The following is a 23,313-nucleotide window of genomic DNA, read 5'->3' as shown; positions in this document are numbered from 1 at the left end:
GAAGTCTATATATCATCACCTCGTCAGTGTTCATGTAACACAGTGCTGCTGTATCACCACCAGCAGCACAGCATCCCTGTAACCACAGTGGGTGCCTCCTTCCATCAGTATGTACACACTATGTACACAGTAGCAGCTGCACTCAGTGGGAGTGTCACGGGGAGGGAGGGACCCCGGCTCCTGCTTGTCATTGCCTATTACTTATTCATTTCTCCCAGGGAGCCCTGCCAGCAGCAGCTCCCGTCTCTCTACCACTTCAAACTCCACTCTCCAACCGTTGGCTGGAAAGACTTTTTTTTTTTTTGTTTTGTTCGTCAATAAACCCCCCCCCACCCCCTTCCTTTCTTTTTTAAACAGACAGAGAGGTCATTTAATACAAACTCATGTATCCATCCTTGCACAAATCCTTATTGGTGGAATAAAGTCATCTGGATCTGTTTGGAGTTTACACTTTGTTTTATTTATTTTTATATATCTGTTATGGTTTGACAGTGATCTCTGCTTTGGGTTGTGTTTTTTGTTTTGTTTATTGTTTTGGTTCGGGAGGGGAGGGGGGTGTCTGTCCCGCTTCTGATCAGCACCCTGCGCTTGTGCTGGGAGCTGCTGATCCCAATAACCAAACGCGTGGCTCCTTTGTGTATAGCAGCTGCTGTTGATCAATGCAATAGTCAAGTCCTGTGGTTTTAGCTCCTTGCAGCTTTCTTTTTAAAAAATAACAGCCCTGCACTATCCTACAACAACCTCCCGGACTCCTGTCTCCTTCATCCAGCCTGCTTTTTTTTTTTTGTGTGTTTGTGTTCCTGGAAGACCTGCTCTGAGCTCTTTAATCCCTTACTCCCCTGCAACTTGCATTGCATCTGCACCTGAGACTAAAGGGAGAATTTGAATGCTGACCTATTAGGACTGGGTGAATACTGAAACTTGACAAGATCCCACTAAAACATGGATGTAAGGTTTTACCCAGCTGCTGCTGGCAATGCCCTGAGTGGAGAATCCCAAAATCTGGACTTTTCACAGTGTTTAGACTACTACAGTTACAAGGTGAATATATTCGTGTTTTTGTTCATGCATTGTTACTGTGTATCGTTCTTTTCTATGCGATTTGTCACTGCTTGATTTTAAGTTCTAGGATCTCCTGTTCTCCTTGGTACTGCGTAGATTGCAAATGAAATGTCATTTTATAGAAACGCTGCGATGTGTTGATAATCTTCTCGCTGAAAGACAAGCAGTCAGCGTGGTTATCTTAAATACCTCATGGTATCACTAATGTGTCATCAGACTTTTAATTAATGAGTGGTTACTCTTAGCCACATTACACATCTAATTACAAAATGCAGTGGATGTTTTGAACACCACATGCCCCAATTATTTGCAGTGTGTTAGGTCTTTGTGCTGTGAACTTTTCTGTGTTTAAGATTTTTTTTTTCTCTCTTTAATATCCACCCATGGTTAGTTTGATGTCTACATGAGATGTATCCTAGCTAAATCCTTTGTCATAATGTAGCAGTATTTTGACAACAGAATTATTTGATGTGAATGGATAGACATGATGTGGAATGTTTGACTTGCTCTGTGTGCATAATCATGCCTCTTCCCCTATTGTTGAGGGAATAAATTAATGGCTCATGTTCTATCCAGATTATAAACTGTTTATACTCCTTGCTTAATCACTTTTCATAACAAATGAAAGCTAGTGGGTAGAATTGAAACCACATTATCTCATAAAAGCTTAATGTATTTTTGGGGATTGAGTGTTACAATAAAACATCACAATCACAAGTGTGTTTGTAAATACAGATTGTAGCAGTTTAACATCCTATTGCTATGTTGCTCTACAGTGTGTTTTCACACTGATTTTTACATACATATTTTTTATGTTCTAGAAGTTTACATGCTGTAGAGTAGCAACAGATATACTTTTAAGTTTGACACTCAATAAATGCCCAAAATACTGTTTGACAAGACACAGATTTAAGCACATTTTGACAGCCAGGGGCACAATGCTTATTCTTTATATGTGGGTTACAGTATTTTTATGTTTTGAGACCCTTTCAGAAAGTTGTGGCTTTTGATTCTTTGATTTGCCCACAATGCTTTATTGCTACCTAACATTGCACAACTGAGTTTCAGTTGACACTGTGATCTGCTATAGTTGCAGCTTAATCACAAGTAAAGTCTTTTGTACCTAACACCCTGGGGATTTTATTAGTTTAAAAAAAAAAAAAAAGTAGTCTTTGAATTACAGGTATAGGCATTTTAATAGTAATTTCATTAAGAAAACCAAGCGATAGCTGAGATAGTATATTTCCCACCAAAGTGCAACAAAGAATGACATATAAAAGTGGGTATGTCTGCATACAAGCCAGTGTGAACACTGTATTTGTCCAGACTGTAGCAGCTACAACATGCACTAGTGTGAACAAAACCAACCAGTTTCTTCTGCTACATGAATATTTTACAGAGGCCTTAGTTAATATAAACACTGTAAGTGGATCTTAATGTATTTTGTTATCACTGATCAACACATTTTTATTTCCACCCATCACAACTTATTCATTCGTAAGACAATATTTTGAAACCACTATAACCTAAGAATACCATAGTAGAACATCATTTTTATATATTTCTAATCAATTATTTACATTTTACATGTTCTGAAACAGTTGTTTTAGTAAATGGATTTGTTATAACTACTTGAAATAATGTATCAAGAAAAGAACAGTTATCTTATATATCTTACCAAAGTTTTATAGATGTAAAAATTGGATTTCATAATATAACTCCTAAAAAGTTTTCGCAACTTAAACTTTTAGCATCAATAGCATCTCCACCTGCAGCAGGCAGATCACTTCTTTAATTTTTCTTAAGTAAAAGTTTATTGAGTTATCAAATAATTAGAAGACATATCATTCTTCTGACAGACGAAATTTAAAAGGCAATCAATAATTTTTTTTTTCATCCAAGAAATACAACAAGCATATTTCTTCTAGATGATGGCCAATTTCCATTAATGACTAGTGTCATTAATCGTGGTTGATTTTTTTAATGGGTATCTTCTTAGGCCACTAGTGCTCCAAGTAGGGTAAATTATGCTGATTGACTACTTAAAATATACAATGGACAAGTTAAGTATGCTAAAAATATATTTCCCTTTTGTACTAGGCATCCAAATTTCATTTAAAATTCAACTAATATTCCCAACCCCTCAAGAAGTGAGAACAGGTATAATAAAGTTTGGGTTACCATACCCACACACGGACTGATTCTGCCACTGGACCTGCGAGTCCAATAACAGGATCATCTTTTAATTTGCCACACATGGGCAGATAAAGGTCATCTTCCCATTCTGACCACCTTAATATACATCAAGTAATAAGAACTGGCTTTCTTTTGCTGCTATGTTGGTGTTTGGTACCTTGGGAAGTATTGTGCTGTTGAGATATTGAGATGAAAAGAAAACTGTGTAAGTAAAATCTTTTGCTTGACTATTCATTTCTTCTAAACTGGGACCTAAAAACGGGCAAAGTTGTAAAAATAAAACCGTAATCATCACTGATTACAGGGCAGTTTATTGATCCAAGTCAGTGACTTGTAATGCGAGATTAGCTTCTACAGAGATATGGCAGTGTATGGGACTGCATTAAAGATAAGGATTTAATTTGCTCTCTACTGCAGCATATGTAGAACTGTTTTGACAGCTAACAAGAGTTGAGTCATTAATTGCACTTTGATGTTCATCTAAAACACCACACAGGGTTATGGAGGTGGAATTATTTTACATGGAAATGTTGTTTTCTATTTAATGAAAGTTCCTGGAATACTTGGAGCAATATGGTTGGTGAAGCATTACTACAGATAAAGGTTGTACCCCCAACACCTGTAGTGTGCATTTCATGCCAACAGCGTATAGTAGCTTCTGCAAACTGAAAGCTTTCATATGTTATAGTGCCAAGATTAAGGGGTACATTAAATAAACTGCGGGTTTGAAGAAGTGGAGATGTTGCCTATAGCAACCAATCAGATTCTAGTTTTAGTGCATACTACAAAATGACAATTAGAATCTGGTTGCTACGGACAACATCTCCACTTTTTCAAACCTGCAGTTTAGTAAATATACCCCTAAATCTAAATTGTCAGACCAAAAAATCTGTGTTGCTTTTACTGGCTTGGGTTACACTGCAAAATCTAAAGTATATCTAATAAATAAATATATAAATTCTGTTTAAATTGGCCACTATTTAGTCACTTGACTAAGGGATGTCAGCAATCCAATCCATTTTATTTTAAATCTGTTTGTATGAATTCTAAAATACATGACATTTTCCTCTTGGTACTATTTCCGGTCGAAATTGAGAGGATGAAATGTTTGTTACGCTAATACTTGTACAAAAGAACAATAACCCCTAATAGTGTTCTTGGCTAATCTACAATTCTGACACATATATTTGCATTTCACCAGACAACTTAAACATAAATATTTATTACATGGATGTTCTAGTAATCAGTCGTACTATATTTATAACATGGAATGGATGTAGGTCAAAGACCTTAATACTATTTAAGTATATGCATAAGATATCACTATAGAAGTGAACTGTTCCAATGTTGAATTGGCAATTAATTAACTAACAGAAGTACAACTAAAATGCATTTTACTAAAAGTGTTAAATAGAAAATTACAAATTGCAGAAGTGACCAGGTCCATGTGCCACTATCTGAAAATCATGTCAGCCAAAACTGATTGTCCTCTCTTGCTTGGTTGCCAATTTCATACTGGTGCAATAAGATTTTATTTGATAATTGTATTATTGTCTTTAATCTATTGCAACGTTGGGTTGAGGTATTCACAAAAAATGAATCTCTGATCACTTCTCCTACATCTTGTGGTTAATGTAATTAACTATTAATTAACTAATGTATGAACTAAAGTTAATCACCCAGTATCATTGTAAAGCTAAACAATCCAGCCACCTGTAGCTGTTTTAATGGCAAACTATGGAACCATTGTTTATTTAATTTGAGGAATTTGCTTTTAAACATGGATATGGTTTATACAAATAACTTCTTTTGGAGAGTAAAGAACTTTAATGAGAGAACCAAACCTGTATCAACAACTCAATATTTGTAATAAGTGTATAACACTCACATCCAGAGAGTTAAAGTACTACTTCAATAGTTATGATTGAGAGCTTAGGTGACAGCTCTGTTAATCCTATGACAGCCATTGTATTGTATGTAGTTAATGTGTTATTAGATTGTAATACAGTTAAAGTGCACTTGCCATCTACACACTTTGGAGGCAGCCAAATTGTGGCCTAAACTAATATTCATTAGAAAGTAATTTTTTAATTCCCTGCGAACTGGTGACATCACTGAGAAACTTCATGCTCAAATATTCAAAATGCATTGAATTGACAGACTGCCTTCTAATACATATTGGTTCAACCCACAAATGGCTCTCTCCATATTGTGTAGGTTACAGTATTCTTGCAAAATTCAAAAATACAATTTTTTTTATTCTCGATACATTGTGACCTGATCAGTTGATATAGTCCATCCCCCTATACGGATTTACCTGGTTCACAAGTTGGGACAGTCATATACAGCTGGGGAAATTGATCTGACAAGGCAACGTTAACCAACTGCAGTATTCTCCAGGCATCGAAGACTAGAACACAAAGATTTATTTGTACCTGAATCTCCGAAACTGTGGACATCACCTGTCCTCTGCATGGCCACCTGTCTAGAGGGCGGAAATGCTACCCATATGTCAATGTTTATAAATATGTTGCCACATCACGTTTTTTCCGTATGGTCATGTTGTATGAATATGGTAAAACATTATGGAAAATGATACCATTAGAAATAATAATACTCATGCATTGGTAAAATGATTTGCTCTTTTAAATGTCTTGTTGGGTCGCTTGACCAACTTGAAGGTCAGACTTTGAATACCTGTCAGCAATAATGACTGCAATTTGACTTGGCCACATCTGGCTAAGGCTAATCATGTGACCATGCATGACTATCTGAAGAGTGACCAATCAATCACGTTGTGAGCATTCTAGGAATTTTAGAAAGAAATCTAAAAGTTCTGACATTTATTAGACAGGTTGAGTTAGATAAAACGTACAATTAGAATGTTAAGTACCACTGTGAAAGTAATAGATCAGCTTGTCCTTTTATCTTGACTAGATCTCCAATCCATACATATCGCATGTTATTCCTGATTTGTAGAGTGATTGTGTAGCTAATTGCTGTACTGATCAAAGCTAATAGGCTATTGTCAGAATTGCAAGCAGCAACACACGCCAGGCAACAGGTTGATCACAAATCCCACACTTAATGAGATTAAGGTCAACTTCTGTCATCATAACCATAGGCTATCCTGAAGACAAGAAACAGACCTAATTGTTCAGAGAAGCATTTCCTGGCTTGATAAACTGCAAAGTCTGACATTTGTCAAAAGTTAGCTCTGGTGTCTGTGCACTTTTTCTACAGCAGAACAGAATTTAAATGCAGTGATGTGTTTAGTGTGTTCGAAGATCAGTATAACTTTCTCCAAAGCAATAGTACTTTTTGTATAACAAAATGTAACCAGTTTCTTTGCAAATTAGAATTAAATTGGATGACATAAAAAGCACTAAGTGCCAAATTTCATTTTAAACTGTTGTTACTATTTGTTATGGGGTTTATATACTGCTCTCTGGATCCTAGACTAGTTCTTTTTAGCATTCATGAAGTGAGATGTTACGAAACTAATGCAGACAGTGTTGAAAAATAGATGCCGTTTGTGACAGTTCATGAAATGTCATAATACTGTAATCACATAGATGCTGCATACTCGACTATACACTGGCTATAGTAATATATTGACATTAAAAGACAAAAACACCACAGAAATTTCCCGCCCGCCCCAAAATTATAATGTCCACCTTCTGTTTAGTGGGAAAGTGCTGTCCTTTACCTGGTACCATCACTACATAACGCTCAGAGAGATACCCTCCAGGTGCGGAGAACCTTTGAAAAACAGAGAACAAATAGCACTATAAAAACATTGTCAAATGAATACTTATTGCAAGTGGTACTTGATTGGACATGTGTCACAACTATCCAATCAGGTACCGTCTGCACTTAAAACGTAATTTGAAATTCATTAAACTGTCCTTTGCATCTATGTAACTGAACAAACTGTGGACTATGAAGCAGCATGAAGGTAATAATGCTCTTCCACCATAGACCATTCCATTATTCACTATGAATAAAATACAAGAAATAACAAATGATTGTTACATTCTGTAATGGTTTTATTTTCCCATTATTATTTATACAGAAAAATTCTGTTTTCTGTGGTAAATTGTTATGAGAGGGATTTTTAAAATGATTTACAAATTATTTTAACAAGTTTAATATGACCTTTAGCAACTTTCTTTTGGTAAAGTATCTTTATTTTGTACAATGGTACAAAAAACACACAATGCATTACATTTGAGTGTACTGCATCGCATCTGTAAGCACAATAAACCGTGGAACATAAACAGACATAGTTTTTAGTACAATACAAGACGTAAGGTACAAGAGATGACATCTTACACTATACATCAAGTACTGCACTAACCATGCATCACTTTAATGACACAATCATTTCAAATAAGCAATGGATGTGAGGGAAGAGGTAGGTGGAGGGGAGGTCACAGGCCTAAAGCTTTGTTGAAGAACAAACACATATATAGGGGAGGGTGAATAAAGTAAATCAAGACATATCAACAACACTTCAAATGGTGATGGGGGAATGGGTTTGGAGAGGGTAAGGGAGGTGGAGTCACCGACCTAAAGCTTTATTGCCAGACCCATAGGGAAGAAGTAGACAACATCAATCACCTTCCTCTTTCCCAGGACTGTCAATGGTGTTCTAGTCTCTTAGCAGGCTGTGGATCAGGCTATGACAGTCCTTGATGGACATCATCTCCCTTTTCAACATATGCATTTTCTGGCAAGCCTTATAGCATTCTTAAAACAGTTCATAAGACGCCAGGCCTTCTGGAAGTCCTGTGCACACTGTCTTTAAGTTAGTGTTCCAAGGCATCCAACAGTGGGGCAGTCCCAAAAAATATGCTGAGCTGTTTTCCTTCGGGTAATGCAGAAGGGGCATTGAACATGCCTGCTCAGGTTCAAAGAGTGAGTGTCATTACAACTTTAATTTCAAGCACCCTAACATACACGTCAACATTACTACAACTTGTAGAGATGTATCTACAAAGCCTTATTATCTCTGTCTTAAATTGGGGTCAGTAAAGTTGGTGTGATTTAATATTAACTTTGAGAGCTTCAGTCTCTGGTGCCTAAAGGACCACTGAACCCTAAAATTGACATTTTCAGACATGAACCGTAAAGATAAAATACATTGTTTAGTGTTTACTTAACTTTCTAATAAAAATCAGTTCAAAATGAACGAATTACCAGCACACTAAATTGCATACAGCGGAAGCTCCACCCACATCTTCAGATCTTTAGAACAATGTCCTAATAGGATCTTATGCAGGTCAAAAAGATGAGAAGTCAGTTCAGATACTGGCTATGAATATATAATCTACACAGTGTATGTGTGCAAGGCTCTTTATCTGCTCAGCTACAGAATAGCTGATTACTCCTGCCCACCTCATAACATGGTAACCTGCTGCAGAGGATTAAGTTCAGTTATTCCAGGTATACTACTCAGTTCAGTAATACACAGCCTTTATGTCAAATACTGGCTCGGCAAGTGCGTAAAACACTCCTGCTGGGTGGCTCATCACAACTGATGGATTAGGTCACTGAACTTCTCATGAGACTGGCGTCATATGCATTCGTTTCCAGAATAGCTAAGCTAAGGCCCTCCAGATTGTAATATCTATTTCAGGTATGGAAATCTATTAATTTTTATTTATTTTAAGATCTAAAAACTCCTAGTAGAACTGCCTCCTAGAATATAGGGCCTCTTATGTCCCTTTTTAAATATATATATTTTTAGTTTTGACTCTTTTGTCTATAGATATCCTAGTTAAACAGGAATAACAATGTCATGCCCAGTTCATGGTGCAGTCTTTGCTCTGTAAGCTAGTCACCGTACCCACCAATGTACTCGCCAGATGGCCTGGTGCCACCACTCAGAGAAGGTTGTAAGACTGAAAAACACCTTGATCCCGATGATTGCACCATTGCTTAACAGGTTAAGCAAATGGGAGGAGACACTCAACCGTTAAGGGTGCTCACTCACTTGGCAGCTGAGTGTGCTCACTATAACAGTGGCACAGAGATTTGCCAGAGATTCCGCTTCAAATCCATGGGGTAAATTTATCAAGCTGCGAGTTTCCAGCGATTTTGAAAAGTGGAGATGTTGCCTATAGAAACCAATCAGATTCTAGCTGTCATTTTATAGAATGTACTAAATAAATGATCTCTAGAATCTGGTTGATTGCTATAGGCAACATCTCCACTTTTCAAACCCGCCGTAAACTCGCAACTTGATACATTTAGCCCCAAGTGTCCGTTAGCTCGAACCTTTGATAAGGAAAAATTAATGCACACAGTCACTTTACTCTTTGGTTTGTTACTCTTCAACTGAGCATTTTTAAAACATTACATTTTTTATACTTTTTTAGATATGGTGTAAATTGTTGAATTTTAAACCATTCCAACTTTTTACCTTCCTTTTAGATTTGGCAGTGGTCACAACATGGCAGATGTATTATACTTGGAATAAAAAAAAAGTTCACGTTGTAATATAACCTTGAATATCACTCCTGCATTTTGCACATTTCAACAATGCTACAAAACTGACAGTATGTATAAGTAACAAAATGGGTTATCACTCATTCTTTTGGAAAAGATAAATTAGACTGTCTACGGAGGGAAAAGGTGAAATGTCAGACTCTTACTTTTTTTTTTATATATGCGGAATGCAATCATCACATTGTAGTATGTTGCATTAATACAAAATGTTGTTTCATCTGACTAGTGAGGAATATAATGAGGACTGAAAGAAATCTTCCTAAGGCTGCTGTTTGAAATGCTGACCTTGACGGTAGCAGCTGTAGTAATTATTAGGCTGGAGAGCTGAGTCATCAGTTTGTTGGTGGTTACACAATCGTGACTGTGCTAATCAAATAACTCTTTGTAGGAAATTAACGGTTGATTTTCATACAACTTTTCAAATCTACGTCCACCCCTGCGTTCCCTGGTGTTCTCAGATATGATGATATAAATATAAATTAGAATGGAAAAGGTCTCAGGTACAACTGAAGTTTAGGGTCTGGGAAATGAGGTGGTGATGGAGGACTATGGATAGAGATGAGCTAATTTGTGGCAGAATCTCGCGCAAATCAAATTTTATGGTAAAACAGACGGTTTTGCAGAAATAAGAATTTCAGCTTTAATTTCTGAATTTTAACTATAAATGGAACCAGAAAGAATTCCACGCAGAACACTTAAGGACAAATTTCTCCAGACAACCGTGCACAATTCTGCAGCCAAATAAGTAATGAGGTGAATATTCTGCGGAACAGTTTTGAACATTTAAGCTAATCTTTAGCTAAAATAACATGGAATTCTCAATCCTGAAATGATGAAGTGGACAGGTTACAAAAAATAAAATTAATAAAAAATGCTGCTGCAAAATAGCTGCAGTTGAGATCTATATTTAAGAGTAATTGAGTATGAAAGTTATTTGTATTCGGGTACTTGATTATTGTGTTGGAAGTTCTTGCATGTATTTATATTAGACAAGAACTTTAGTTCTATTTGGGGGTAAATGCATGAATCTGCGCATTTTACAAGTCCCTGAATATCGGCGACCTTGCAGGGGGAATTTTAATCGGCAATGGCTTTTAAAAGGCAAGGTTTGCCTTTAAAGCCATTGTTGCTTTAAATTCCCCCTGCAAGGTCGCCGATATTCAGGGACTTGTAAAATGCGCAGATTCATGTATTTACCCCCTGGAGTCATTTCATCCAACAGTTATATGCAAGATACAAAACTCTCTTCTTGCTACTGGTTAAATGAATAAATCATACTTGCCAACTCTCCCAGAATGTCCAGGAGGCTCCCGAAATCCGGGTCGGACTCCCGGGAGACCAGGCAAGTCTCCCGCATCCGGCAAATACCTGGATAAAATAATGCGATTTGCGGTGAATCGCGTAATTTTGGCTACGCATTAAACCATCATCTTCGACGCGGGGGGTGGGGCCAAAATGATGCAATAGACCACGCCCCGCCCCCTCCCGCCCTTTAGTCATGCCCCCTGTTCGGGATCTCTCGGATTTCAGTGCCTAAAATTAGGCAATTATGGAATAAACTTTAATTATTGCCTTAAAGTACCTAATTTGTGCAGCACATTTAATAAACTATTACATGTAGATGGCTAAAATATACTTGCCACCAAATTTAGAGTGCAAGCAAAAGAAGAAATAAAAGTAATCTGTGTATAGCTTGTCTTTGTGTATCTATGGCAGGAGATCATTAAAGTGTATGACTAATATGTAAAGATTATTGAGGTGGATTCTATACCAGTAATGTGACTTGTAAATAAAGATAAAATATAAAGGAGTGTAATGTACTAAGCAACATTTAGGAATATCATAATCTGAATATGTAAAATCCAAACCTATTTAATAAAAAATGTTGATTTATTTTGCAGGTCCTCTGTTAATTAATGACGTTTGCCGAAATCATGTGCATTTGTTTTGTTTTTTTTCTATGTTATTTTACAAATGTTCTTTTAATCATTAATTTTCATGCAAAGTGAAAGGTTTCTAAGCACTAGTTGGTCATTACGATTAAATATTATTTGGAAAATTACTTTTCAAGTAGTTTTTTTTTTGTGGCAACACTTAATGTATCCTTATACTAAGTTATTGCTTGGTAATATGAATCAAGCATTCTGACATGTTTTATGATCATTTTGCCTAAATGTGGCGCTGATCTGTTGATGATATGAGTGATATCTAAGTTGACTTTGACTTGTATTACTCATAGTTGCCAACATTCCGGGAGACGTCTGCATTTATGGGAGTTCTTCCACTTAGTGTAGTGAGTGGGAACGAAAGCAGGGTAACCTCCTGGATCATGGGGCTCTTCATTAGTTAAGTGGCAGTGTGATTTACTTGTCATCGTGGCCTTAATAGGCTAGAAATGATGGGGGCAGGACCAAATGGCACGACTCTCCTCTCCTGGAGGCCAACTCGCCAAAGTTGGCAAGTATCATCAGCATCAGTTATTTATATAGGCATTAACTTGTACCTACTGCAACTCCTATTAAATATATTGCTATTTATTTTTAGCTTCATTCTGTGCTTTCAAGCAGTAAGTTTATAAGGCAGAGTTGTTCTATTCCAGGTTAATGGTCTAGGGCCTGATTCATTAAGGATCTTAACTTGAGAAACTTCTTATTTCAGTATCCTGGACAAAACCATGTTACAATGCAAGGGGTGCAAATTAGTATTCTGTTTTGCACATAAGTTAAATACTGACTGTTTTCTCATGTAGCACACAAATACTTGATAGCTTATTTGTACACTGAAATTTAAAGTTGATATTTGTGTGCTACATGAAAAAACAGGCAGTATTTAACTTATGTGCAAAACAGAATACTAATTTGCACCCCTTGCATTGTACCATGGTTTTGTCCAGGATACTGAAATAAGAAGTTTCTCAAGTTAAGATCCTTAATGAATCAGTCCCCTAGACACAAAACTGCTTTCTGAATACAAATGTATTAAATGCCGACAGAACAGTTGGACATAAGGTAAATGGCTGTACATGAATATATTTATACATGCTTAAAAGCACAGAAGGTGACTGGAAAGTTATAGCAAAGTATTTAGTAATATTTGTAGAAGGTATTCAGAAGTCATTACATTTAGCCATCTGAAGGTGGATAACTCTTAAGTAAATATTGTCTTTATCTGAACAATATCACTGGTACCCTAACACTATAATTTAAAATGTTCATAAGAAAAGAAGAAAATGCTTTTTTTTTTTTAAATACACAAGGTGTCTGTGACTTAAGGGGATAAGAGGCAAGTACAGAATTGCTGAGTCTTAGATCATTAATCAGACAACAGTGTTTCTTAGAATTTACTTAATTTATGCATAGCGGGCATACTGCATCTCCAAGCTACAAAACACACAAACACTTTTTAATAAATATAGTTATATTGTTTAATGCAAAAATAAAGCACTAGTATCACTTATTGAAAGATTATTTGGATGGTTTGTGTCTCCACCATTTTCTCTCGACTACTTCACCAATAGCTTCATGTATTAGTAAGTAAAAGGGAAAATAGTTATGATTATTTTATTATACCTGTACACAGGTAAAGGGACCATGGTCTGCAGTGTTTCCCTGAGCTGCAATTATCACAATGTGGATGATGTAAAATTAAGGCAAAGATCCTTAGAGTAACAGATGAACAATATGCATGGTCATTTTGCCAAACTGCCTATGAACCTCAAACATAGGATCTATTGCTTTTGGTCAATCAGCCATTTAATAGCATACCGTAGGTGTCGTCAGGGTAGTCCTCCCCTGGGTGCCAAAATTCTTATTTTTACCTCCACTTAAGTTGCATTATCATTTGGTGGATGCAGAGCAAGACAACTTACCATGTCATAGTGACCATGTGCATCCTACTCTCTCAGATCTTCAGGACTCCCAGAAAAATAGGCCATGCTCCCAGATCACTTCCTAGGGAAGTGGGAGGGGTCTTGATGACATGTTCCATCTCATCCAGCCTTGCCAATGCGCCATAAGGATGCAATCCAATTGCACAGCAGCAGACAGGGTCTGATGTGTCATCGTGGCCCCGCCCCCTGTCATGCAATGATTTAAATTCACTTCATCACGCCCCCTGACCTTGCCCCTTGGTCAAAAAGTAGCAAGTATGATGTGTATGCGCCATTAAAGTATATGACTGTATAGTCATTCTACAGCAAACTTTTTATCCCCCTGGCCAAAAACAGTATTGGGCAACTCGGCATCCTCTGCTAGTTGTTGTACGTGTCTTGACCTATCTGTAAGCTACTAAAATGAAGCCCAGCCATTAAAAGGTTAGCAAAGTAAATATTTTAAAGTTGGTAAACAAAACTAAAGGGTATGACAACTTGCACCCCTCATACAGGTTTGACATTTGCAAGCAATATAACATATAATGCCCCTCTGAGTTTTTACGCCTTTAAAGCCAATACTGCGTTATACCATAAATATAGTCTTTGTTGTAATGTTCACTTGCAAGTCCCTTAATGGATTGCATCAATTTTATGTTCTGAATAAATAAACTTGGTTCCAATACCCTTAGTAGAGCATTTCATTTGGATGAAACCGATTGAAAGTATTACTTATGATTCATTTAGTTGACCTTGAGTGCACTGCAATAAGTCTGTATTCTTTTGTTGAGAAGCATGTTGGCTTCCTTCCGTACATAGCTGCTAATCCAAAATGACATTTCATAAATTGGAATGAAACCTCACGGTTGAAATAAAAGTTGAATGCTTTTTCATTTTTGTTTTCTAAATTGACTTAAGAGTTTTAAAAAAAAAATATGTTTGAAAAGAAATGAGTGTATTTTTAAAGTAAAAAAAAAAGTCAAATATGCATTAGCTTGATGCTGATCAGTATATGAAAAGCCTTAATGCCCCTAGTCTAGGAAGCTTCACCGCCACAGAGCACCTGATAGACAACCTAGTGATCTAAGAGTGGACAGTAATATAGTCCATTTTGCTGGTCTGGTATGTGTGTAATGGAAATATCAAAGTCGGATGCCATCATATGTTGAAGTTTTAAAATGCTTTTGTAAACTATGAAGAATAGTTGGTCTTAGATTTTTTTCATAAAGCATTATTTTGGGAGGTGAATTGAGGCTGTTCTTCTGATGCTGAACTTTATACTGCAGCACCTCCAAAAAGGCAAGTATTATTATTTATTGCTTTTTAAATATTGTGGATATATAAACTTGTGTTGGAAGTGTGGGGCAAGCACATGAAAAGCAATAGATGCTTCAGACAGTAGGTACTATGCAGACATGTAGGAACTATGCATCTTCTGACTTGTAACTGTTCTCATGCATATGGGCCCACTATTATGGGTTTGTTACACTTGTGTATAAACTTCATACTTGGCTACTTTCTTGGAATTTCTGGGAGGCTCATGAATTTTGGGGAGCTCACCCGGACTCCCAGAAAAGTAGGTATCCTCCCCAAAGTGATGGAGGTGGGGCTTAATGATACAATTTTGCATCATTAAGTCCCGCCCTCTGCTATGAAATGCCGTGAATTTTGGCATTTTGTAGCAGGGGAGGGGTTACGGTGATGCAATCACCACGCCTCCTCCAACCCCCTGTCGCATGACCTCTCCCAGAGGAGAATTTGAAAAAGTCGGCAAAAATGGTATACTTTTCCATTAAGTATTCCTCCTAAAAAGCACTGGAACTATATAATTATATTCTAAGATTTAGGAATCATTAGTCCATATGCTACACACTCCAATTGGTACGATTATGGAACAGACCACAGAGCTTGCACTCACAAGATCAGTGAACTGGCTGTAAGATTGCACAAGCTTTCTCACTAAAGAAAAAAAAAAACAATTAAAACATCTCTATGAAAATATATTCTTAAGTGTTGCCTTCCTACAACCAGTTCTTCAGTCTCCACTTTTAGATAGTGTGCCAAGCACAGATATGTTTTCCTTAGTTCTTATCATGCAATACATAGTTCTTATAGCCAATTTCCAATATGTGAGGTGTGAAAAACAAGTCTGCTGAGCCATATATTAAAGGTACTAACAGTATAATGAATATATTCATTTAGCTCCTGGCTCGGGTGGAACTTTCTCCAAGATATGTCAGCATGCCATGAGGGGAGGTTGGAGCTGCTCTGACAAGTAAGAAAGACTTTGGGGACATTTATTGGAACTGGTCAGTGAGGGAAAAAAAGTACTGTAACTCATAGCAACTAGTCTAAACTGTAATTTTCTAAACTTTCCTAGAAAACAGGTAGAATCTCATTGGTTACTATGGGTTACAATAACTTTTCTTTCTTATGTCCCAGTTTTTATAAATTTCTTCCACTGAATTTCACTATGGTGCATTGTATAATAAAATTGTAGTAAAATATTATATTTTGCAAGCAAATATTAATTTTGGCAGCAATTCAGGGTTTCAGCATAATGGGGATCGAACATGACACATGCCCATTTGTTTATATGGATATTATATCCTTATTGAAACCTGATAATTAGTCATTACAGGACATTCCACATCAACTGATCCACTTTTGATTAACTTTTTTAGCTTTAGAGTTTCCTATTTTTTATTCTTATTGCGCTATCAAAGCTGACTGCAAATCTTGAATTGGAATTTTCATCTCATGTTGTTTTTTTTTATTTATCAATGAAATTTTTAGAATTTGAAACCCTTGAATTTTAGAAAAATCCATCAACAAAACTTCAGCACTTTTTTTGTAAATGTTTAAAAACTTCACCTGCCAACTAAACGTCCACCCTTTGTACTTGCCACTTTCTATCATATTTTCTTCCAATTTGTTCATCAACTGTTCCTATAACTAATCAGTACCTGGACAGTTGTTGTATTCACCTAAGTGACACTCTGGAGTTGCAAATGTACATATTGGGCCTGATCCATTAAGGGAAGAAAAGCAAACAAATGAGTAACTTTGCACATTGTTTAAACCATGTTACAATGCAATGGGTGCAAATTAGTTTATTTTGCACATAAGGAAAATGCTGGCTATTTTTTCATGTAGGACACATACTTGATAGCTTTATTTTTACACTTACATTTTGTCACGACTGAGTATAGCGTACCTGCTATCGTTGGCACTACTCGGAGGAAGGTGCGGAGTCTAACGTGCCCCTGGTGTTCACCAGGGAACCCCGCAAGGAGGTATGCACTCCGCTGCAGGAAACACGCAGGTCGCGGTCCTTCCACGAGTCAGATAGCGAAGCACGAGAGGAATGTCAGCCAGATCGGTTCGGCAATGGTGTGGGCAATGCAGGTATACAAGGAGAATCCGAAGGGGTGATGAGTCTAGCCGGGTCGGTAACGTTCTGACAGCGAGGTACAAAAGGGAGATCCAAAGAGTAGTCAAGGCAATCCGGGTCACAGGCAAACAGCAATAATCAGGAGGCAGGCAAAGGTCAGGAAATGGGCAATCACAGGAATACACTAGAAACGCTGGAAGACAGGAGGACCTGAAACTCTGGCACTGGAGGTGGGACCATGGAAGGCTTAAATACACCAGATGCCCAATCAGCTTCAGCGCCGCAGCGCTGTCATCATATTAGCGGCGTAGCGCTTCCTGAATGCAGCGTCCCGTTGCCTAGCAACGGGAACGCTTTCAGTGCTGTAGCCGGGTTGCCGAGCGGGGTGGAAGTGACGCGTCTGGTTGCTAGGCAACCAGACGCGCTGAGCAGCACAGCGGGACATCCGTCCCGATTACACAGGCGGCACCTGACACATTTGAAATTAATCTAGGGCATGCCCTACCCCAACTATAAATCTGTCCTCACATATTAAATTTACCTCCCCCCTCCAATGCAACATGGTTTTGCCAAGGTGCAATGTTACTTATTTTTTTGGCTTTACTTTCCTTAATGATTCAGGCCCATTGTATTTTCCTAGGCATACGCTATAATCACTTAGACTTGATTGATCAATAATTACCACCTCTTTTAATTTTGCTCAACTTCTGATTAATTTAAAATTTTGATGCAAGCAAGCAAAATGTGTACCACTTACACCTGCTAAGATACATTATAGACACGGATATGAACATTTTTGACTGTTGCGATAATGGATTTAATACTGGCATCAAAGTCTGTTTCAGTCTGAACTAATTGTATTTTTGTTTTTTAAAATATCACAAGCCTGGCCTGAGAAAATTGGGTGTTTGCATATTCACAAATAGCCAAATTTGTGGATTTTAATCAAAAACTAAATGAGATCAAAAGTGGGTCTCAAATCTAAAGTTAAAACATTTTTAGTACTAACATTTGCTCAGATAATGTAAGAAAAGGGAATTACCCTTAATCAAATATATTCGTACGTATATATATATATATATATATATATATATATATATATATATATATATATATAATTACTGTATATATATGTGTGTGTGTGTGTGTGTGTGTGTGTGTAATACAACAAGGTAACAGATTGAAAATACATTTAAATAGCTGCCAGATGCTATTCTGTACCTTTTTATCTTTTCATTAGGAAGTTGTAAATTGTGATAGCACTTAATGGCCCAACACGAGATTATTTCAGTGATATCATAGTGTGCACAAAGCTTTTAGTGCCTTTCTGATCTACTTTAACGCGTTCATGTTTTGCGATATTTATTATGCAGTTTCAGTAATAAATAGTCCGGGGTTGTCTATATTATTCCTGATTAACTGTTCTACTGCTGGTGTAATATGCTCCCACCAGGTATTTCATTAACAAGCTTGTGCTGTGATCACATTAGTGGGCCCACAAACTCAAAAGTAGATGATGGCAGTTTCTTGAGAGCAGTACAAAAATATATATATGTGTGTGTTTACCCAAGATATCTCATAATTCCCTTTCTGAGGTCAAGTGGCTAGTGCAGAGGGGGGTTTGGTGCAACGAACTGTCATTTGGCCCCACCCCCATGACAGAATGATTCAATCGTTATTAAACACGTCATCAAGGGCCCCATGCCGCCCAACTTGCTAGGAATTGGGAAGGATGTGGGAAGACTATCTGCTCTCCTGGGATTCTGGGAGAGGTACCTGACATTTGGGAGCCTCCCAGGCATCCTGGGAAAGTGGGCAATTATGAGATATCTTCCTTGGTTAAGCAATATACATGAAATAGGATGAACCCCTTTTTCAAATAATGTATCTATTGTCTACCTAAACCACCAAGGGGTTGAGGTAGTGAATGCAGAGAACTTACTAACTGGTTTCCTGCCCTGCAAAAACTCCATTTGCCTCTTATTTTAACTGAATCCAATTTGTGCACGTAACACTGTTTTTTTTTTGTTGTTGTTGTTTCTTTTGTTTTTACACATTTATACTTGTAGATGGAAGATCCACGCCTAACCCACTCATTGGCTTATATGACTATTTAGTATGTATAGCAGGCTTGGCTAACCTGTGACACTCCAGGTGTTGTGAAACTACAAGCCCCATCATGCTTTGCCAATATATAGCAGCTTATTGCTGGAAGGGTATGCTGGGACTTGCAGTTTTACAACACTTGGAGTGCCACAGGTTAGCCAAGCCTGATGCATAGGGTGAAGCAGCACTTATAAGGAGATGAAGAAGTCACTTACTGTATTTTGTGTCAATTCTCATTTCCAAATTCTAGTAAATATGTTTTTTTTAACATGGCCTACTTGCCTTTAGGTTGACCAAAGGGGCTAACTTATCAATCCTGTGCTACACCAGTATTCTAAATGTGCTTCTCCTCCTTTATTTAAAGATTAGTAATTCTGCTAGTGCTTCCTCTTCAGTGGCATTGTGCACTAATTTATAGCCGTACGTCATGTAGAGTACAAATATTCCTAGCTTTGAGCATTGCCTACATGATGGGTTCTTGAACCTGCCCAGTGCACTCTACAGACACCAAATAGTGAAAAATATATATTTCGGTGAATATGCGCTTTTAGTTTCTGTCATCTACCGGTATATTTTGGATGCTATGAGATGTCCTTTCATATTGCATGTGGTTGTATTCTATATTTAATGACCCTTTTAATTACAATTCTTTCATCTTATCTAATGTATCTTTACTAATGTTTACTGGAGTTGGAGCTCACAAAGGTTTATATATTTTTTTTTGTTTTGTTTTAGCTACAAATCTGTTGTAGGCTTCTATGATCAATACAATAGTCAATAATGCAGTATTTTTCACTGCCTTAAATCAATGCGTCTTTTTAATGTTGTTCTTTTTTCCAATAAAATTATGATTTACTGTGGCTATAACTGGAGTTTGTGAAACAAACCTGTATTAAAGGTAAAATGTATTTTATTTCAAGGCAATTACAGTTACTGTTGCCAGTTTAAAATGAACTAAGTATGAATTAAATGAACATATATGAATAGTTAAATATATTTTTAATTTAATTTTATTTGAATTCCTTGTTATACGACATACACATATTACAAGCTCTTAAATTGATAAAGAAATGTAAAGGTCTCAAGTCCTGTAACATTTTCATTTTGAAAATATTTTCAGGTTTTTTAATATTCATTTTTTTAAATGACATAGTAGTTTATATTAGAGTTTCCCAGCACTGGGGTCATGGGATCGATTCCAAACATGGCCCTATCTGTGTGAAGTCTGTATGTAATCTCTCCTGCTCTTAATCTGTAAGTAGGAGTGATCGGCACAAAGCCTTACAATATGGCCTACTGCTTAGGTTACTATACGGGAGCATCAGCAACTGCCGGTGTTCTATTTGCGCCAGACTGAAGCTGGCGCAAATAGAATGGCACGTTCCGTGGTGAAACGGAGTCGGAGTCTTGTCAGGTAGGTGCTCCATACATACCACTTTCAGCTGTGTCCATTGGCCATAACTGACTGGCCATAACTGACTCACTGGAAGGTAGGAGCAGGGAAAGGAAGACCGTTTTTTCCATATTTATTATTTTTAACAACACTTATTAATAAGTTGTATGTTTGAATTTAGATATCGTTTATCCTACTAATGTTCAAAATTGGGTCCAATTTTTTTTAGTGGGTTTTGGTAATGCAAAATTGATACACGTGTTGCTTAAATAATAGCTTTGCTTGCCCAAAAGTCTGTTTTCTATTACACTGCACAAAGTGATTAGACACTGATCGTAATTTTACTGATAGGTTACAAAAAGCAAATGTTCAGGACAGCTATTCTGCAATTCGATTGAATAGGTTCTCTACAGGTTAGGGCAGGGTTTCCCAAACCCAGACCTCAGGGCTCCCCAACAGTGCAGGTTTTCCATATCTCCTTGCTGGAGCACAGGTGTAGTCATTACTGACTGACACATTGTAATAGATCCACAGGTGGTCCTAATTATGCCACATGTGATCCAGAAAACCTGCACTGTTAGGGAGGACTGGGTTTGGGAAACCCTGGGTTAGGGAAATGAAACAAATGTGTTATAGGTTGTTTTAGGTGAACACTCCCTAAAATGATCACATGAGATGTCAATAATACTTTTATTTAAATAGGAGAGTGTTTCCTTTATGTAATGTTCTGTAGGTAAGGTAGATGCAACCTATTGGGATTCTGAGAAGTCACTTGGGCCCCAAGATGGAGCAGAAAGTGATTAGTTGTAAGATTAAATTATATCCAGATAGTCTGCATTAAAACAATTGGTCCCTTTTGGTTCGTATAATAAAAGAAAAGCCAATTCCTCAGCTTTCTATTGTTTTTAAAGTTATGTTTCAATACATTACTCTTTTTTTTTAAAAAAAATTCTGATAAACGACTTAAAATCGTTGTCTATAAACCTGAAAACACAGTAACATAAATGTTTTTGTGGTGTTGATGCTGAGACACAATTTCACTAATCATCTTAATATACAGATCCATATCTATACGGAAGTGTCAACTCTTTTAACAATGGAATCTTTTCAGAAAAAAAAAATTCCATAAAGGAATCAAAAGCAATTAATCTTTCTGCGCATGAAAAATCAGGTGTTTGCCTCTGACAGTTGATAGAGTACCGAGATTTGCACCCAAAGCTTTAAATAAATACAGAATTTAAAAATAAAACGCACAACTCCTCCTTCTCTTCGCAAGAAATTCTCATCAAAGAAATGTTGTATGAAAGTAAAGGAGACAACTGGAAAGCCCTGCAGGATTTGGCAAGTTATTTTATTTCACATCATATGTACTTTGCTCTAGCTGATGCATCCACTACAAATAATTTGTTTTTAATATAACATGTAGCGTTCTACACATCCATAATAATAAGTGACATCTTAATGTCCTTTGAAACTTGTATACCAGCGATTCTTTTTTTGTTCTCCAAGTCTAGTTTTTATTACCGAAGGGACAAGACATTAAAATAAAGTGGCCAGGATGTGTATTAAAATTTCTCAGCTAATTGTAACGACAAAGAAACAAAAACCTCATTGGAAAATAGAAATGTTATGACTTAAGTAAGTAATCGTATTTTTCTTTCCTTTAGGATAGAAAAAAAGAAAAGCAAGGCTCGCTGCTTTAGATGAATTTAATGAACTGCAAAATACTGACATTTTCCCTATAAAAGTCACACTCTATTTAATTAGGTAGTTAAATACATGGGGCTATATTAAAACAAGCTTGGTGAAATGTCATAAGAGCATGAAACAAAACAATCTCTGTTTCATACTTGATCATTTATATTGCTGGCTTGTATATTGTTGTTGTTGTTGTTGTATACTTTGTTGTTTGTAAGATGCTATTTTGGTGGGTGTGTTCTATTTTGGTTACTGGTTAGTTTAGTTCTGGTTAGTTTCAGCCACCAGTTCACATTACAGATGCAGCCGCCCTTTATCCCTAAAGGAATTCAGCTTACCTTGTGCCCCCTTAGTCTAATCACATCTTTAAATTCGGTTTAGCAAATGTCACTTTGGGATGACTTCCATTTATATAATGTTACTTCCATATATTGGAATATTTCTAGATTTTTTGTTTTTCAAAACATTCTTAAGTGTACAATATCAGTAAAGGGAAACTAAAGCCTCACAAAGGTATTTGGCATGATGTGTACTATATTGCTTTTGTTAAGTCTTTAAACTCTATGTAGTTGGACATCATTCTGAAATTCCGCAGTGCAGGATGCCAAATTTTTGACAAAACCTGTACTGCATCCCAAGGTATTGACTAGGACTTCTTAACAAATTGTCCTGCGTCAAACTTACTATAAAGTTTCATAATCCTTATAATGACGTGGTGGCATGTTTTGTGATAGCATTTAGATTATTCATCTGTTGTAGGATTAACGAAAAACCATTTGACCGTAGTATATGGGAATAGTGCCTCATGTTTCAGGAAATGTGTAGAGGGTACATTTTCAACAATCCCAATTATAATATAGTCTTGAATTCAAATCGGTCGACAAATCATAGAAAGATTCATCAAATCATGATCACAAATAGTTTCCTGATAAATTAAAATCCTAACCTTGTTTAGTGCTAAATGTTTCCAGATCCCAATTGGATTTTTGTACATGATTTATTTGACTTATCAATTTCTGACATTTTAAGTGGGATTCCATTGTTAATTTTAGACATTAACAGTGTTTTTGTAATCACAGTCCT

The 23,313-nt window shown here is 36.7% G+C and overlaps 1 protein-coding gene across 1 annotated transcript in view; it reads left to right on the top strand.

Annotated features, from left to right (window-relative positions):
• Nucleotides 1-222: 222 nt before the first annotated feature.
• Nucleotides 223-23,313, top strand: part of TOX3 (TOX high mobility group box family member 3) — a 97,572-nt gene continuing 74,481 nt past the window's right edge. The window contains exon 1 of the mRNA XM_075188865.1: nucleotides 223-1,041. Coding sequence (XP_075044966.1) covers nucleotides 943-1,041 — 99 coding nt within the window. The 5' untranslated portion in view covers nucleotides 223-942. The remainder of the gene's footprint in view (nucleotides 1,042-23,313) is intronic.

This window comes from Mixophyes fleayi, chromosome 10, assembly GCF_038048845.1.
Source record: "Mixophyes fleayi isolate aMixFle1 chromosome 10, aMixFle1.hap1, whole genome shotgun sequence".
Lineage (NCBI taxonomy): Eukaryota > Metazoa > Chordata > Amphibia > Anura > Limnodynastidae > Mixophyes > Mixophyes fleayi.
Note: the sequence above shows the minus strand (reverse complement) of the source record. Positions and strands in the feature narration are given on the sequence as shown.